A 20,691-nucleotide genomic window follows, 5' to 3' on the forward strand; every position below is an offset into this window, starting at 1 on the left:
GCCATGAGCGTTAATCAATGCTTATGACAGATGTCATTTTGTGTCATCTAGCAAATTATCTCACTTTTGAATGGACGTACAAGATCTGAGCTGAACATAATGGAGTTAGTGACATCATTTTCTGGATGACACTTAATGACAGCTGTCATAAGCATTCATTAATGCCCATGTTACTGTCATGTCATAATTATGACGGTCTTATGGCAGTCCTATGACACCACTGTCAAATAAAGGATTACCTATTAACCCAAATAAATCAACAAATAAGTCACACTGTACTGTAAGCCGCAGGATTCAAAATGAGGGAAAAAAGTAGCAGCTTATAGTCCGAAAATTACGGTACTTAGAAAAGTGCAATGCGCTTTGAAAACCCTTGCGGTGCCATCCTAGAAAATAGACAGGAATCAGGACTGGGTACGTTGGTTTCTCGACTTCCAATGTTGAATAGCAGGCTTAGTCCGGCCCCAGATGGGCTGTGTTGCCGCTAGGCTAGGAGGAAGGTACGATATCTCCATTCGAATAAGTGTACCAGATAAAGTAGGAGTTTCCTATTAGAAATTCATGTCAAATGTTCCATATTTAAGACACTTCCACGTTTGAAGATTCTTTATGAAACTTGAAAGAGTCATGATTTTTGCTCTCATGAACCAATGCAAATATTGCTGTATATATTGTCAATATCAATGTTTCTGTTCATCATGTATGTTTCTGTATGTTTTGCAAATATGAATGTATGCTTTGTATTAAAAAAAAAAAAAAAAAAATCAATGTACAGTATATTGTGGACGTTTTGTTTCTGTAATATCATGTGTAGTCTATATTAACACAGAAAATGTTTGACCTGTTAGTTTTATGGAAGATCTCCCCTTCCATTGAACTTCCATTGGAGGACTCGAAGCACATTGGATTTGTGGTTTGCATACATGGTATTTTCTCACAAGAAACTGAACTAATAATAGAATACAATGGTCTTTATTTGTCATTGCCATGAGGTAAAAATATTATACACTATATTATATATGATCATATATTGAACGTTACGTATATAGAATATTAAAGCAGAAGTTCAGAATTTTTGTCATAATCTTAATCTTCGAGTTAGTGGGGGTTTGATTTGTCGGTGGAGTTGATTTCAACAAATTCCTTGCAGTTTGTTAGTCGTTTATTAATTTCAGGGCTCCAGATTGGCTAAGCTAGTCAATGGTCCCATCCGAGCATGCCAAAAAAAAAGGAAAAAAAAAAAAAAAAAAAAAAAAAACGATATTAACAGTTCTAACACAGTTAAATAAATTCAAAATGCAGATCGTTGTTCAAAATACCCATGCGGCCAAAACGATGACACTCTAAACTGCCGTAATTCATTTATTTCTGTGGGACTACTTTTTTAGATGGGTTATGCGACCACAATAGAGAGGCGTGCTTCGGCCACTCGTGCTCATGCTGCATTCGAGGAAGGTGGAAAGTCGGACTTATCCCACTTAGATGGCACCAGTTGCGACCTCAAAGTGTTCCAAGCGTTTTTATTCATATACATATTGTCCTCCAGCAAACCTGCCTTCTCGTAAGTAATCAAGAAGTGGAGGAAAAACGATGGCTTAGGTAAATCGATCACATTGTAAACTGCCTTCTTTAGTTTTACTATTGACGGTCTGCTTTTTGACGGGCAGCGTATTTTGTCGAGTGACATCTGAATAAAACAACTCGTGAAGTTGGGGTACTTTTTTTCTGACTTCACGACTAGGGCCTCTCACTTTTAGCAGCATCAGTCTACGGAGTCTTGACTGAAGAATAGCAACATAGTGAAGCGTGCATTTAGAGGCTGTGGAAAGACACAGAAGAAAAGGGCAAATGAGAGTTTCCACAAATTCCCTATGAAGAACGAGGAACAATACAAACTGTGGATACTTGCTGCTGGTTACGACATAAACACACCGGTGGAAAAAATATCACTCTGCTCTGCAGCCTGTTACCTACAGAGCTGCTGGATTACAAATGTTGCTGTTTATAGTTTACTACAGTTATTGACATGCAATGGTAAGTTTTGATAACGTCATCCTGAAAACATAGCCAACACTATTGTTTGCATGGGTCATTGGTGGGTTTCATGCGTGCATATGTTGTTGTTTTTTTTTTTATTGGCATGGTAGGACGGGCCCATTAACTCACGCTAGCTTAGCCACTTCGTAGCCCTGAAACTTATAAATAACTGACCAACTGCACGGAATTTGTCGAAATCAACTCCACTGACTAATTAAACCCCCGCTAACTCGAAGATTTAGCCTATTGTCAAAAATTCTGAACTTCCCCTTTAAGCTCCTGAGACCCAAGCTTTTTTAAATTTTTTTTTTTAATTTTTGGCAATGCATTTTTCAGGGATGGCCAAGTCTGGTCCTCGTGAGCCGCAATCCAGCCTGTTTCCAGTTTTTCCTCCTCCAACAAGCATGAATCAAATAATCAGGGTCTCGCGAGGAGGTTAAGAGTTTTTAGGGGATGAGAACACATTTTCCAGAACGATTTCTTCAACTTCACCGTCAGCGAAAGAAATTACAGGGGGGACATTACATTTTTTTGGGGTGAGGGGGCACACTTCTTCAACGTAAATGTAGCCTGAACAGTGGCGTTATTACCCGTACATCACTTTATCAGTGCACTGAAATATTTTCTGTCACTGAAGTCCCAAATGGTAGTTCATCGTAAAATCTATAAGACAAGCGAAAAACGATGGTGCAGTTCTGTGTGCATTATTCAACTAAAGTGCTTCAGCGTAAACATAACATATGCACTGATAAACATGAGCACTGATGTCAAGATGAGCAGTGAAATCAACAGTCATGCTTGAAGACGTAACTACAGCAGCTAAAGAGCACAAAAAACACAGATGTCCATTCCAATTTGAATTAGCAACATAGGAGCCGCTCAATTGCCATTTCTGTAACCAAAGCAATCCCTATCCAATCGCAGTACCCAATGGCCAGCTACTCGGCCTGCCCTCCTTATCTGTGATTGATTGTGATTGACTAGAAATTGCCTTCAATTCGCTGCTCAGATTGGTTGAATTGAATGAGGACAGATCAAGATATGGTTCGTCCTTTCCGTGTGTGTGTGTGTTTTTGCGAAAGATTAAAAAAAAATTACACAGAACAGTCTAATCGAGATTGGGCAGGCACAGAAGTCTCTCAGGGTGGGCCTGGCCCCCTAATGCCCGCCCATGCCGCCGGGTCTGTGCCTCAGGTTCATACACATGTGCTGCAGCAATACTGGGAAGAGTTCTACCATCGTCAGTACATAAATCGTCCTGAAAACGAAAACATTTTCATTTGATTCAATGTCTTAATCGCCGAAAAAATTTGTCCCACAAATCGCTGTCTATGGTGACATTATGTTCTGCTATGTAAATACACACTCCCGCCCATGACGTAACAGCTGGTAGAAAACAATGTTTAGCCATGGTGTTGAACTGGCTGAAAGTCTTCAGTACTCCCGCTGCGTGAGCAAGTAAAATCAGCTTTTCTTCAGTAAGTACGGAAAAAATTAACAGAGGGTGACAGGTTATTTCTACATACACTATATAATAATACAAAAAAAAAAAAAAAAAAAAAAAAATTGTGATTTTCAGAATGCAACATAATTCCTCTTTAAGCTTTTAGTATCATTTACTGAAAATGTTTAATTCTGTCATGATGTAAAATTGAGTCATTTTTTTTTGTTGTTGTTAATTTTTTTAGATAGTGCATTACAACATTTTCGGTGAATTCTATTTACCAACAAATCAACTCGAACCTTCTGACCTTATATTGTCTGCCACTATTGTTCATATGAATAAACATCATCTGAGTAAACACAAGTCAATGCCTTGTTAGTCTCATAAACCAATAGATAATTGCAGCTTTATTCTCCAATGCATTGGGGGAAAATGCTTATATTTAATTAACCAAACCTCTTTGTTTGCTTGTGATTCCCCACCAATAGATAGCATTGTGTAGAATCAAACCATGACATGTCAAATGGACTTGAAGCAATTAATTAATGGCAGTGGTTGGAAGTGACAATACTTTGTTGAAATTGATTTTACAGATATTTGTACTTCCTGACCTTTATAGCATTGATTGGCTAAAAAATAAAATACTAGCAGGCTGTATTTTTTTCCCGTTGTATTCATTAACTAGTTTACAGTAACTTTTCTTCGTGTTAATAAAAATTAATATTGTTCAAAAGATTTAGTTTTACTTTTTCTGTAAGTGAAAATTTGAATCAGGACTTTAAAATGTCTTGGTGTTCATTTCACATAAAAGATAAAAACACTATGGATTATTTTAGACAGATTTTAAAATGAGACAAACTGGGAACAATTTGAATCTCATTCTTTAATACAGTGAAAACATATTTTTGAAAAAATGTCACTGATAGTAAGCCTTTATGGCTTATCTGCACAGCTGCCTGTTTAGTTTGCACTCCTTGGACCTGCTCGGAAGCTGTTCCCTGCTTCAATGAAAATCGTTTAACAGTTGAGCTAAGTGCAATTCCGCCCAATAAATCTCACTGTGCTTCCATTTTCCACTTTGTGGACAGGCTCACAAGCTATCACCACTGAAACTTTCCCCATTGACTATCTATCTCAACTCCTGCTGCACGTCTGATGCTGAAAATACCTTACTTTGATTGTATAAAGTCCAACCTCAAAGATTTGCACTTCGTCATAAATAAAAACTTGTGTTTAAATTTTTCAGCAAATGACAGAGCTCAGTTTACAAACGTTTCAAATTCAACAATTTTCTTATTCTCTTATTTGCAATATACAGTGCAATATCACGTAATAATATGGTTCTTGAAATAATTGCAGTATTTTTGGCAAATAACTTTGAACTCTCTTTTTTTTCCCTGATGTGGTTGCGTACCGCACAAATGCTATTTGTAGACCGTACGTTGCCATCTTAACCAGGAAGTAGGTCAACATAAACACGCCCTCAAATACGAACTATGTTATTACTACTTATTTTCTGCCGATGTTGTGCCGAAAAATGCACCCTCTGCGTGAAATGCACCCTCTCACTCGTACAGCGATTAGACTCCAAATTCTTTTGAATTAATGAAGCTAATTACTTCTAAGATCGCTATCATAGTTTGGATTATCATCGAGCCTCTACAGAAATGACTTTTGAACAAGTTAAAAATATTTAATTTGGCGAAGTAAAATGACTTTTTCTTACCAATCGAAATAATACAGCCTCACCATACCAATCGATGGACACGGAAATAACTTTCTTTTACTGTGAATATGTATTGAAAAATGTTAAGTGCTTTACCATAGACCTTATTGGAGCCAAATAAACTGTCAATTTCTCAACAGACGAAACAGGAGGCGTTTTCTGCTGACTTTGTTTTCATCATCACACCACACTTAACACATGAATACCGTAATTTCTGGACTATAAGGCGCACCTGACTATAAGCCGCCAGCCACCAAATTTGACATGAAAACAGCATTTCTTCATAGATAAGCCGCACTGGACTATAAGCCTCAGTTGTCCTCATTGTATTATGGGATATTTACACCAAAAGATATTAACTGGTGACACTTCATTTGACAATGGCATCAGAGACATAAGACAACAAGAGGATATAATATATAAGAAAGACAGGGCATATGGTGGTAAAGGATAGATTGTTGAAACAGGTGAATATCATTGTCAGTGGCGTAAGGCAATGCACACGAGAAAAAGGTGTCGATAAAAAAGGTATTTCGGATCGGCTCATTTTCCCGTCTTTTTCAGCACTCGATAGTCAAGCCATCTCTTTAACTGAACATTTGTATGTTCTTACACATCTTTACTACGGAATTTGGCACCAGGGATATCATTTTCGGACAGAATTGGTAGGTTTAACTCAGTAAACATGTCGTCCGTACACATTTCCATGCATTTACTATTAGGGACAAACGGGAGGTTGACCCGCTTAGCAACAATTGCTAACGTCATGAATATTAATGAACAAAATTGACGTGTTGCTTGCGGTATGCCATTGCTTTCCAAAGCCTCTTATACATTACCGATAGGCCAACAGATAAATCAAAATACACACTATTCCACTGCTCATTTAAAGACGTCTGCTCTTTGTAATGCATTAAAGCTCAACCTAAAACACTGATGGTCATTTAGAATCTTTTATGGTATCCCGAAGACAAGTGACTCAATAAGACTCAGGCTATCTATTCATTAACGGCACAGTTATTAAGCAAAAAACATGACATCAGACGCCCATCCCATTTTCAAGGTCTGTTGTGTCATTTCAAGTATAGGTCATCTTTTATTGTCAAAAATCAGTTTGTCGGCGCGACGGCTGCACGTCGTATGACGTCCTAGTCACTTAGTGAGAGTCTGTCATGAGCAGTATGACATTGAGTGAGTGCTGCGAGATGAGCACTCCTACTGATACTATTATTGTTCAGCAAAAAAATGTTTTAACTGCATTATAGCAGAACCATTAGTATGAGTAATACATCTTTTTGTTATGCTTGTACATATATATATTTTTAAAACTGTATTGCCATGTCTTATAATTTCTGTACAATGTATTGGATTATGTTTCATCTAAATTAGACCTCATTGTATTTATTTTTTAACTTTATAATTATAATTTATTATTTTGTCCTTTAAAGCAACACTAGGTAACTTTTTAGTTTTGGTCAATTTTAGCAACGTCGGTAGACAAAAGTGGTAGTGTTTTGCCTTGAAGTGCCTACGACAGCAAAAAACATGTTTATTTCATATTTCACGCTGTATTTTATGTTCCTGGATGAAATGGACCACTTGGATGTGTGTGGAAGTGATCGTTTTATTTATTCAATTCTTTGAATCCCGCACCATGAAAATGAGTGACTTCGGGCTCCAGTCTTGAGTTGAGGACGAATGCGAATATGACGTCACCCAGGTCATCATCTCACAATACAGCATTGCTTTATAGCATGCAGATGGACAGCGGATTCAGCTGATTTTGCGGATTAATTCATTTATTTTTCGCATCAAGCCAGCTAATTGTGCTGCAGGTTTTTGTTGCTGCACCAGAAAGAGGCGTGTGAGGCTTTTTGGGTTTCTATAAGTTCCCGTTCATCCCGGAGATTGGCCAAAACAAGTCTGACAACTGTAGGACCAGTGGACTTACGAGGGAGTCAGTAAACTATGTTTTGTATTATGTCAAATACTGGGATCATGGCACATGTTTTAATACGGAGTTGGCTTGCATTTTTTGGCTGACAATGCTCCTTGTCCACCGAGAAGGCCATTCGGCCGACGATCGGCTGCTTGTCGCACACCCCCCTCGGTCCTCTTCGCGTGCCCGCCGGGAGAGCACTATACTCGGTTTATGCTCGTGCAGCCCCCCGCTCTCGTCTGCGGTTCTCCATATCGTCCAGACTTCTAGCCCCGGCCTTCTTCGTGTGCCCGGAAATAGACCACTATTATCGGGTTGGGCTCTGGCAGCCACGCGCTCCTCCGACGTTGGCCGGTTTGTCTGGCAGTCATTCTCCAGCTGCTTCCCCCTCAACAAGCACTCCTGCCCGCAACAGGGGAACGACGAGCTTGCTCGCCGCCGATCGGTGAAGGCTGTCACCCTCACCGCCGTGTGTGACAGGAGTTGGGGTAGTTTTGTGCTTTTTTTTCTTTTTCGAAAGGCGAAAAAGATTGGAACAGCCACTCAGCAGTCATTCTCCAGCTGCTTCCCCCTCAACGAGCACTCCTGCATGCAGCAGCGGAACGATGAGCTGTAACTTGCTCGCCGCAAGTTGTCGGTGAAGACAGTCAACCCTGCCGCCGTGTGACCGGGGTGGTTTTGTGTGCTTTTTCATTTTCGAAAGGCGTGAATATGACTTGAAAACGCCGCTCGGTTCGGGTTAGCTTGTCGGCTAGCTGTCACGCCCCCTGCTTTGTTTACGCTCTTTCCTCTGTCACCCAAGCCGGGGCAGGGAAATGACAAAACCTGGACGAACTCCAGTGGCATAAAATACCATTCGGGAGGTGCATGAAGTCAACAATTTTGACCATTATGCAGTAATTTTGCCCTGTCATTCTGAATAAATGAATTTTTAATAATTCATATTCCATTTAGCACAGGACCGTTATTTTTCATGACCATACCATTTATTTACCAATTAGGGAAAAATACTCAGATAAAAAGAATATCCTGTAAAAATATTGGAGAAGAGACATTGAAACGATGACATTTCACTGCTCTGTGTCGTATTTTCCTCATTCTGAATCTTCCCTTCCAATCACATAATAATGCTACTGATTTTTTTTTTATGCTGTTGCTGGCACTTTAAGGAAGACAGCGTTTCCCATTATGTGCACAGTGTCATAAAATCATCATCATCTCCTGGTCACCTGCAGATGGATTAAATGACATTTCTGTGTCCAGTAGCTGTGTGAAGGATGAATAGTAATGAGGTAATGAATGCAGTTGTGGCTTAATAATAGTACATGATGAAGAAATGCTTGATTTTGTACTGTATTCCCCCAATGACCCTCCAATCCCCCCCCCTCCCCCCAACTGAACTCCTCACTGCAAGTTCGGGTTGGGGGGGTGGTTTCACACCAGCGAATGAAAGCCTGGTCAATGTTTTTCTTGAGTGTCCTTTTATCCTGGTAGCCTCCCTTTTTTTTTTTTTTGGGGTCAAAACGTTTTGTCTCTTTTGCAGAATTTGTAGTTTGTTTTTTTTCCCCCCTCCTTAAAGGCCAAAGGTGAAGTAAGGTTGGCCAACCATGTTTTTGAATAATATCGATGGCTAAACAATTGTAAGCATATTTTCGTTATTTTTTTTAACGCAACCCTTCCAGATTCTTTGTTTAACCCATAGCAACGCTCTTGACAACGAAAATGCTTTTCTTCGACAATCTTCGGAAATCTTCGGAAATGACGTCATGCGAGGGAAGTCTGCCGTACACACAGTATTGTTGCATTGCTTCTCGGTAAGATGCCACAGCGGTGTGTGGCGATGTATTGTTCTCAATCTAAAGACAAGTTGTATGAGTGGCTGAAGGATAGCAGGGCGCGTAAATGGACATCTTTTGTTCGCACTACGCGAATGAATTTCACGCCATCATTGAGTCGTGTTCTCTGATACAATGACTTTGAAGATGCCTGCTTCCTCAACAGGTCTGCTTATAGTCAAGGATTTGCAAAAAAGTAAGTGCGATTTTTGGATAGATGACTGATGACTTTGTCAAAGCAGAGCTGCCAACTGTTGTGGAACAGTGCTTAATTTGTAAATCATAAGTACATATGACAGTGCAGGGATGACAGCACGTGGACAGGTCCCGGAATATATTGTAATAGCCCGAATAGGGAAATAGACGGGCCCGCACACAGTTACGGACATTACATTATGCAGAAAATGGTGCTGAAAACAAAACGCAAATGCCTACTTGCCACGCTGTGGGACTTTCCTTTTTTTCTTGCTTTTCTATGTGCTTTTCTGACTCATTTTGAACCATCTTCCTTCTTTTTGAAAAAAGATAGTAAATGCAACAGTCTTTTTGGCATGTTGAAATACCGTTTGATCCTGGCTGCTGGCTCCCACGATGCCGCAAATTTCAAGTTTTTTTTTTTAAATGTCAGGAGTGTGATTTGTTGGTCCAGCTTCTCAGTGCACCAACAAATCTCCGACTCTTTCATATGACGTTAATTTTCATAAACAACATGCAATTCTTGGGATTTGTTGTGTAAATGAATTTATGCATATTATTATTTTATTTTATACTGTAACGTCCTAACTGCGTGTAATATTCTGATATGTTTTTCGAGGCACCCTGAAGTGCACGCAACGTTACACTTGTTTTGGTCACGTGACGCAGGAGTGTGATAGAGAGGCACAGGCTCTATCTATCGCTCCGCACAGCCTGCCGAGAGCCCCAAGCTGTGTTCGTACTGTTAGCTCCACGTGTTAATAAAGAAACAAAGTTGTCAGCATGTTGTGTGTTCGATACCTTTGTCAACAAAAAGCTCATAACCGGACACTATGCACGATCAGTTTAAGAGACGCTGGGACTGGAGAGCTCTGAGTAGTAGGAGGCGAGGGGGAGATGAGCGAGAAGCAAAAGTTTGTGGTCGAATGTGGCGGCAGTCCGCTATTATGTTGTTTTCTTATTGTTGCCACAATAAAGTGGAGAAAGCCATCAACGACTCATCTCCTTCTTTCCCCCCAACATTTTAATGTTATTATTTTATATGCACGAGAGCTGACGGATCTGCCAAAATGAACATGAAGTCTGATTATTATTTTTTTTTAAACAATGTCATTAGATAGACAAAAACATAAAATTATGTGCAAATGCCTGCATCTTCAAATCATGAAAATAATAACAGCCTATATCTTACCAAACTTGTAATCTCGATGGGTCTTGTCTCCATTCCATGTCAGGTAGTCTAGGCACATTGTTTGCATCCTAAATAGCGTCTGGCTAATACATGTTAGGTCCAACATAAAATTCCAAGCTCCTCTTCTTCCTCCAACTCTTCAAAAACTTGGATCTCCTCCCTTGCGTTCGATCTATCGCTTATATCGCTGTTTGAATCATTGTTTGAAGGGCTTTGTATGGTGGCCGTATGGAGCGCTGCCATCGCTGTTCTCGGTGTGACTCATCACTTCCGGGTTCGTCCACTTTCAGGCTCGAACTTCGGAAACGCGATTATTTTGTCAAATATACAACATATAAATTATTTTTTTCATGCTTTATTTGTTGGACAATGTTTAATTACTTTAATTGTGGCCCTGTTTGGCATGTTATGAAATTACTTCACATTTGGTCTTTAAAGTTCATTGGTGCCGGTGAAAGCGATACAGACCCGCAAAGGTGGTGTCATTCAACTAGTTGTCAGTTGACGTATCATCACAAATGTTACGTACAATGATGGCTTATGTTACAGTTTAATTTTCTAAGCTTGCATCTCAAAGCTATGTGTAAAACCAATTTTGAATCGATAGTGACTGGATGTTTGCTGCCATCTTCAAGGGGTTTGATCTAAAGAACACCCATGTTTTAGGTCTTTGTTTTAAAACAAATCTGGCGAGCAATGGCAAGGGTAGTTGTCATTTAGGGTACTACTAAATGAAGTCACATTACTAAATGAAGGTAGGTCTTTATAATACTTGGGTAATTTAGTATTGCATTGATGTAATGTGCTAACCATGGAAAGCCCGTGTGCATTTTTTGTCAAGAATCACAACTACCAGTTCTGGCAATCTTTCCTGTGAGCACCAGAGAGGCTGTAGCTACATCCGATATCCATCAAACTCTTCCCAAATGATCGAGGTGGAAAACTTATAGCCTCCAGGCACTCAACCACTTACTGCACTAACCAGCAATGCTGAGTGAATAATAACGATGATGCTAATGTATGTAATTACCATTAAAAATGCATAACTGGCCCTTCTAAATATGCAATCTCTAGCCATGTTTTTTGCGCCTGGATCCCAGCGTATGACAATAGAGGTGCAAAGTTAACATATTTTATTCAACGATCATCCCTGTGCAAAAACATTCAATGACTCGACCGAGTGAGTGCTTACTGCCGCACGTGTCGACTCTTCTATTGCATACCTTTACATTCATATGCAGTTGATCGTGGCAAAAATGGCCACGCTTTGTATTTGCTTAGAAGTACAGATATTTGGTCAAAAGCCGCTGATAAAATATTGTACTGAAGTATAAATACAGTATATCCAATAAATAAATATAAGCTGTTTTTTCAAAAATAACACATGAATAATAGCTTACACGTTTTTATTGCATAGATAACAGCCTGAGGATGTGAGCCATAAGTCATTTCTCGTCTTTGTCCTTCCAATGTTGCCCGACCTTCAAGAGTGGTCGCACATGTGTGACATGTGCCTCACCCACTGATTTCCTTACACAGGCGAATCCCCTAAGCTTCCATATTTATCACACGAACACACATGGCGCTGGCCCAATCTCCAGCTATCTTGATCACATCTCTTAAAATATATTCCAGAGAACTGTTTATATGTACATTGATGTTGGGGTTCTGCTCAGGATGACCAGTATATCCAGTGCTAATGTTTAAACATGACCACCTAATCGAGTTCATTGCGGCTTGATCTTGACTGAACACAGCATCAACACTCTAAACCACAACTGAACAGGTTCTGGTGTTATCATTAATATATAATGGCAGCCCGGAACACCGATCTCTATGTGTTTGCGGCAGCTGCAGGGTTCACAGTTACAGAACACCCAGGCTAGGTTTTGTATGCAATTAGCTGCCTGTGTCTGATTGAGTTACAAGCCACAGGTCACTCTGACTTGCCCGCTGAACAAGGAGACTCACTGATCAAATGGTGAAGATTAAAGATTAAGCACATACACACAAATTCTCTGCTTGAAGTGGCTCTCAGAAACAAATGATTTGGCCTCCGGAAGCAGTAAAAAATGAATTTTGACAGTATAGTAATGCAAACCAATTGAAAGAGGCTATGTCACTATATGAAAATGCTTGTTTGTAAGGCAGGAAGCTCAGTAAAATGTGTGCAAGAGCTGGAATAAGGCAAACAAACGAGAAGCAACACCAACCAGTGAGCATCTTCTAAACACTTATTGTTAATCCTGAGCAGCACTTTCGTTTTTGGAAGCATTTGCATTTAAAGAGGCAGTGTAGCTGCAGCTCATTTTTGACTTTAAGGTGACCTCAATGCAGTAATTCATCCAAATGCTTCAAGCTCAATAAGCTGTGATGTGGAACAATGTTGTCTATTTATAAAGGTGTCCTCTCATCTCTGTTTTGTAAGGCCACATGTAACATGTTTGCATGGATGCTCTGGAGTTCAAGTTTCAATGTGCTCATTCTTTCTTCTGTTGTATCACTCTTTCTGTCCGATTCACATTTTCAATGATGTCACTGTATGAAAAAACTGTATGCATATGTATATTTCTAATGAAAATCCTGAGAAAAAGAACATATTAATTCAATATTATAATAAATTACAATAAAAATGTACGGTGTCAAAATTGTTTTGGAATGGAAATCAAACATTTAAAAGGTATATACCTAGAATTTAAAAAATAAAAAGACAATATGACATTAAATTTTGTAATATGGGTTGATAAATAAAATGCTAAAATAATAATTATATGAATAATAAGTGAAATTAAATAAATGAATAAAACTAAAATTAAGTTTTATTGATGCATGCTGCAAAGGCAATGATATTTTTATAAATATAATTCTCTCTATGTTGTATTTACCATTACGTTTTTCGTGACATCGGCAAATATTATTTGTTTTTAATTGTATTTTATATATGGCGGAAAACACTCAGTTGACTTGTAGTTCGCTCTGAGACCCCCAAATTGGCCAATTTTCAAAATTGTCCTATATGCATGTGTGATACATCATTGGAAAGCTTAAAATTTCAATTTTCTGGGGGAATAAAAATTTTGAACAGGAGGGCATCTAAAAAAATAATAATTATGTTTTTTAAACAGCAAAACCCTATCTGGAGGTGAGAGCATGCGAGAGCAGAATTACAGACAGCATGACTTTAACGAGATATTATCGCGTACTTACCTTGTTTTGATCCAAAAATCCCATGTAGCCTGTATCACTGAGTGTCAAGACGCAGCTGTGAATGGTCACAGCTAGATTTTGGGGGGATTTTATGGGTAAAAACTGGTAATATAACAAGGGCCGTGAAGCAGAAATCGCAGACTTCAAGGAGTGGTCGAGATTTTCTTTTTCATATTATTTACCCTTCTAAACTTTTTTCCCCCTATTTTTCTTTGTTTGAATTGATTATTTATCATCTAACAAATTGGAGAAAATGCGCCAGTAGCAAAAAAATAAAAAAATAAAAAAAATGCATATATATATATATACAATTAAGCGATTGTTATGCCGTAGATATCAATGACGTTTTTACAGACACCATTTTTTTCATTGTGACATAATTTGTTTAAAAGTTTAAAATATGGGAGTGAATAGTTTTTTAAAGTCTTTTTTGTTTGTTTGTTTGTCTAAACGAAATATTAGACATCAATGAATGATTCAAAGCTAAAAATGACAGACATTTTGAATAACAAATATAATTAATTACCTTCGTTTTATGGCTGGCCTGGGAAAAAAAAGCGTTTGCGCCACGTCTGTAAACGGGGGTTTCCAGGGTAAAATGGACAAATTAAAAATAGTTTGGAGGCTTCATGCGCCATGAAACTGCTATGACAGCATATAGACATATTGTTCTATCAAATACAGCAGTGGTTTTGTTTCTTTTAAAGAGGAGTGCAAGAGCAGAAACTGCTTTTTCAGTCTTGTCTGTGTTCTCCGCCATATACTTTTACATTGTTGTATTTATTCTATACCATTCTGCTCTTACAGTATGCCTTGAATCACTGTAGCAAGTGGTCACATGATGTACTGCAAGAGGACACCTGTGGTGCATAGTATTCATCTCAATAGTTTGCAGCGATGTTTTAGGGTTAAACCTCGCGTGTTTTGTAAAAAAAATAATAATAATAATAATAGTAATAATAATAATAATCAACCTATTCATATACTTTTCTCCTTCAACAAGTTCACCCTTGACTCACCTATAGTAGTGATCACAGTGATGGCGAAATAAAATGAGCCGGCGAATTCCCACTGCACGCCGGCTTTGTGCGGCTTGAGCTGCAGCACCACTCTCTCTAGTTGGTCGAAGTCCCTCGCGGACAAGTTGAAGGTGCGGAGCAACTCGCTCCGGCGCAGGAACAGATCTCGCCTCTGGCTCGTCTCCTCCTGCGACTCCAGCGCGTCGAAAATCGCCGCACCCACAAATAGGTAAGTGAGAGTGCAGATGATTAGGGCCAAGGTCCGCACGTTTTGCCTCTTCATGGCTGCTGGAGCGTGTCAGGGGAACGGGCAAAGAGCGAGCGCGGGTCTGGACGCCGGGGAGCTGGGCTGGTTCATGGCTATGCTGGTCTTGTGCGGGGGGAGCTCCGTGTGTACTTTATGAGGCGGGAGCTGTCCGTTCAGCACTACTCATTATTACCCCCTCCCAGTCTTGCATCCCGGCCCTGCCTCCAAGGACTCCCGACAACCCCACCCTCAGAGGCACATGTGACCAGAAGGCGAAACATGTGGTTTCATCCTTGATTCAAGCATTGTGTGCACTTTAAGTATCAACTCCTTTGTAAAAGCTGAAGTACAATATCCATTATTCTTTTTCTTCTTCTTCACAAGAATAGTATCACATTACTTAATGTGGTGGTGGTGGCGGTGGTGGTGGTAGGAGTGAGGGGGCGCCCTGCTTCCTATTGGTCTGTTGGTATTTTAAACAGGGTTGCTAACTGTCTCTTAAAAAACGGAATCATCTGGTGTTCAGAAACAAAACTTTCGATATTCTTTTTATCCAAGTATTTTTCCCCAATAGCTATATAAATGGTATATGATCATGACAAATAACAGTCTTGTGCTAAATGAAATATGAAATAATAAAAAATCATTTATTCAGTACAACATGGCAAAATACTCCATAATGGTCAAAACTGTCGACTTCACCTTTACTCTCGCACCTCCCGAACGGTATTTTATGCGACCGTAGTTAGTCGGGCTTTTGTCATTTCTCTGCCCCGGCTTCGGAGAATGTAAACAATCCAAGAGGCATGACAGCAATCGACATTCTAACCCGATCCGAGTAATGTTTCAAAGTCTTCGAAGCGAAAAATCACACATAACTAGCCTGGATCATTTCACACGGCAGCGGAGTTGTTGATTGTCCTCGCCGATTGGCAACCCGCCCGGCGAACAAGTTACAAGTTGTCATTCCCCTGCTGAAGGCAGAGGACTCGTTTGCGGGGAAGCAGCTGGACAATGAGCGCTTAGGAGGAACGCGTAGGAACACGAATATGGCAAAATAATGCTTTACTACACGGCGAAGACGTAAACAGCGAGAGAGTCATAGGAGAGCGGCTGCAATTGTTGTGCAGCTAACATGGCAGATTGTGTCTTAGGAGAGCTTTTCTACATGCCAATCCATGATCAAAGGTAGGTAAATAGTCCTTTATTTAAAGAAAGTTTGTAGTGTTTACTTTTTATTCGCTGTATTCGCGGCCATTTTTAATGTTGCAATTTCTGTTTGGGTGGAAAATTTGAAAGATCACCGGGCACAGGAAGAGGGCAATAAGCCGAGTATAGTGCTCTGCCGGCGGGGGGATGCGCGACAAGCCGCCGGGCGTCGGCCTAGTGGACAAGAAGCATGTAAGCCACAAAATGCAAGCCACCTCTGAATTAAAATGGTCCCAGTATTTGACATAATACAAAACACTATGTGTACTCACTTCGTAAGTCCAATGGTCCCACAGCAGTAGGGCTTGTTTTGGCCAATATCCGCCGGTGAATGGGAACCTTTTGAAACCACAAAAAGGCTCACAAGCCTCTCCCTGGTGCAGCAACATTTTTCTGCAGCCGTTTGTCTTGCGTGATGCGAAAAATAAACGAATTAATCAGAAAAATCAGCTGAATCCACAATCCATCTGCATGCTATAAAGCAGTGCTGTACTGTGAGACGCTGACCCAGGTGACGTCACATCCTTTCGCCCTAAACCAGAAGTAACTCATTATCATGGCTTGGGATTCAAAAATTGAATACATAAAACAATCGCTTCCATCCACATCCAAGCGGTCCATTTCATTCACGAGCATAAAACACAGCGTGAAATATAAAATAAACACGCCTTTTGGTGTCATACGCACTTTAAAAAGTGCATGTGAGACGAAAAAGCATGTTTATTTCATAATGCACGCGGTATTTTATGCTCCTGAATGATATGGACCGCTTGGATGTGTGTGGAAACGATCGCTATATTTATTTAGTTTTTTGAATCCCGCGCCATGAAAATGAGTGGCTTCCGGCTTCGGTCTTGCATTGAGGAGGAGGGCGCTGTGACGTGTACGGATGAAGGCGTCATCTTCACTAAACAGCCGTACTTTTGTGTATGAGGACTAAGGATTCAGCTGATTTTGCGGATTAATACGTTTATTTTTCGCATCACGCCAGCCAAACGGCTGCAGAAAAATTTTTCTTTATGAGGGAGAGGCGTGGGAGAGGCGTGTGCGCCTTTTTGGCGTTTCAAAAGGTTCCCATTCACCGTGGATATTGGCCAAAACAAACCCTTACTACTGTGGGACCATTGGACTTACAAGGAAGTGAGTAAACATCTTGTTTTGTATTATGTCAAATACGAATACAGCGATTACAAAGTAAACACTACAAACTTTCTTTAAATAAAGGACTACTTACGTTTGATCATTGACAGGCATATAAAAAGCTCTCCTCATGCACATTAGCTGCACGTTAGCTGCACAACTGCAGCCGCCCTCCTCCGGGGAACGAACTGTAAATTGCTCTCCGCCGGGCGGTTTGCCGTTTCGCGAAGACAATCGACAACCCAGTTGTCATGTCAAATACTCCGGGCTAGTTATGTGTGATTTTCCGCTTCGAAGACTTTGAAACATCACTCGTTTCGGGTTAGCATGTCGGCTAGCTGTCACGCCTCTTTGTTTGTTTACATTCTCTGAAGCCGGCGAAGGGAAATGACATATGTCCGATTTAGGTGTCATAAAATATCGTTCGGGAGGTGCGACAGTAAAGGTGAAGTCGGCAGTTTTGACCATTATGGAGTAATTTTGCCATGTCGTCCTGAATTGCATTTTTATTTTTTCATATTCCATTTAGCACAAGACTGTTATTTGTCATGACCATGCCATTTATTTAGCAATTGGGGAAAATACTTGGATAAAAAGAATATCCTGTAAAAATATTGAAGTAAAGAGACGGAATCAATGACATTTTGCAGCTCTCTTCATCGCGTTTTTCTCGTGAATAGTTACCCTTCGACGAGCTGACTGGTCCTTCTCAAGCCATTTATTTAGCTATTGGGGAAAAAATACTTGGATAAAAAGAATATCCTGTAAAAAAAAAAAAAAAAGAGAGACAGAAACAATGACATTTTGCAGCTCTCTTCGTGGCGTTTTCCTCTTTGTGAATAGTTCCCCCTCGACGGGCTGACTGGTCCTTCTCAAGCCATTTATTTAGCTATTGGGGAAAAATACTTGGATAAAAAGAAGATCCTGTAAAAATATTGGAGTAGAGAGACTGAAACAATTACATTTTGCGGCTCTATTCGTCGCGTTTTCCTCGTTCTGGATAATTCCCCCTCAATTGGCTGAATAGTAAAACCGATGAGCCCAGTCTCCCGCTGACATCATCCACCTGTTGGGGACGCTAGAGCCCTATAATGGTAGGCGTGGCTAACAGGCAGGTTAAAAGACTAATTTCTCGTCATCTGCACTTTGCTAAATTGTTGTATATGGTCGAATCGTCTCAAAATATGATTCTAATTCACATAATAATGCTATTTAAGACTTTTTTTCTCCTGTCGCATACTCTTTAACTTGGCTGCTATTAACGGCTAGAAATGGAATTCATGGATCGTTGGAGAGAGGTGGACTTTTGGGATCCATTCATTTCATAGAGCCGGTAAATAAATAGGATTATTTGCCCTACTTTTTTTTTTTGATTGACTATTAATGCTGCAATTTTAATTTGCCACAGCAGGAGAGTTTTGCTACAGTAAATTACATTTTTAAAAAAGTACCCATTAGTATTACAAATACAAACTGTACAGAGGACTGTAGTTAACTGCCCAGAGGTGCAGATACTGAATTTGCAGAAAGAGGACACATTTTTTTCCATTGCATTTGCTGTGCCTGTGATTTATATGTAATTTTTGGTATTCCACCCACAGGAATTGCACTCAAAATTTGCCCCCTACTTCCAGATTTGGCATTTTTGGGGAAATTGATACTGAGGATGAAGACTTAATGGATTTGGTAGTAATTTGTTGAAGCGTTTCATACTTTTTGGGTGTCAAATTCGATGTGTTCCGATATCCACAATAATATATAAAGGCAGTGGCTGTATATTTCACACTACTGGGAGTGTGGGGCCTTGTTCATTCACATTCATTGTAACTGTCAGCTGAAGGAAAATGTTTCCATCTAAGGGTGATGCTCTCCAAAAAAAAATAAAAAAATAGATATATACTGTATATATATATATTTTTTTGTCCCCATGCCCCCTGAATTTTTACATTAGTACTGACGTAGAATAATAAAGTAAATGAAGTTAATAATATGATCGCAATGTTGTGTAGGTTTCAGAGACCCTAATCAGGTCAGTGAAATATTAGTTTCCTTGTTTTTTTTGTAGTTTGTACTGGACTATGTAATTTTGAAGAAAATTAATATTTATGTGCGAGTATGCCTAATTTTGGACTTGTTGCATATTGTCAAGGCAAAATATGAAGATATGGGAATCATTGTGCTGTGGTATTCATATTTTAAATATCCTTTTTTTCTAATGTTCAATAAAGCATGCAATTAGGAATTAAAATACTATTCCACCTTAAATTCAACACTATGAGCGGTGCCAGAAATAGCTCTGCCTTCAGCAACCAGGTCAGTCAAGTGAACTGTGACTGAGCCTGCCTAAATCCTCCAATCAAATCCGACGGTTCTGCAGAAACCCGCCCAATCAATACATTGATTAATCCATGACACTTTGATCAGCACATCAGCATTCAAAAGCACCACTGTGGCTACCAAAGGTTGAGGGACTCAAATTACTTCTAGATACTCTTCCTTTATTCTTGATCTATTTCAATGAGCCCTGCAAAAACCTTGAATGTACGGTAACATAAAGAACCAGCCATAAAGGAATCACCAATGAATACAGTATGATTTCTGCGAAAACAATCATTTCTATTTAATTAATATTTTTTTCCAGGTGGCATCCAGAAACCTAATAATACAAAAAGGGGAACGCAGTGTTGACTGCATGCGGCATATCATGCAGACCTGCAGGACATAAGCTGCAGGCTGGCCAGCCCTCTCTATCCTTCACTGCGTAATCACCAGTTGACTCTCATGAACCAGAGTACTTTTCTGCAGTCACTGAACCATCAGGAACAGAATTTTCCAGAGGCAAGTTCTGACCAAGGGCGGTTTCAGTATAGGGAATAAAGTCTGGACCCTCATTATTGTGATTTTGGAAAAGTTGCAAAGTCAACACTAATTTCTAGCACTTCGATGTTCTTTGAAACCTGTTGGTGTTCCAAACAGAAAATTAATCTGTTTTTAAATGACGAAAATAAACAGAAGTACAGAAGAGCTAGTCTGGCGGTTGTTTTATAGTTGTTATCAGAACTAGTGCATTCAGAAAGTATTTGGACCTTTTCCTGACTGAAAAAAGAATGAACTACAGTGGTATGAAAAAGTATGTGAACCTTTTGGAATTCCTCACATTTCTGCATAAAATCACCATCAAATGTTATCTAATCTTTGTCAAAATCACACAGATGAAAATACAGTGTCTGCTTCAACTAAAACCACTCATACATGTATAGGTGTTCATATTTTAATGAGTCATAGCATGCAAACAATGACAGAAGGGGGAAAATAAGTAAGTGAACCCTCTGCCTATGGAGACTTAAAGAGCAATTGAAACCAATTATTACCAAACATTTTAAGTCAGGTGCATGCCCAATTACTGATGAGTGGTTAAAGCCGCCCTGCACACACCTGGTAAGAATCGTCTTGATGAGTGCAATGTCTGAAGTGCATCATGGCTCGGGCAAAAGAGCTGTC

The 20,691-nt window shown here is 39.6% G+C and overlaps 1 protein-coding gene across 1 annotated transcript in view; it reads right to left on the bottom strand.

Moving 5' to 3' along the window:
• Positions 1-14,962, bottom strand: part of kcnk3a (potassium channel, subfamily K, member 3a) — a 55,665-nt gene extending 40,703 nt beyond the window's left edge. Inside the window, exon 1 of the mRNA XM_057823677.1 lies at positions 14,595-14,962. Within this exon, the coding sequence (XP_057679660.1) occupies positions 14,595-14,877 (283 nt within the window). The 5' untranslated portion in view covers positions 14,878-14,962. The remainder of the gene's footprint in view (positions 1-14,594) is intronic.
• Positions 14,963-20,691: the final 5,729 nt, after the last annotated feature.

The sequence above is a fragment of the Corythoichthys intestinalis genome, chromosome 19, assembly GCF_030265065.1.
Source record: "Corythoichthys intestinalis isolate RoL2023-P3 chromosome 19, ASM3026506v1, whole genome shotgun sequence".
NCBI classification, from domain to species: Eukaryota; Metazoa; Chordata; class Actinopteri; order Syngnathiformes; family Syngnathidae; genus Corythoichthys; species Corythoichthys intestinalis.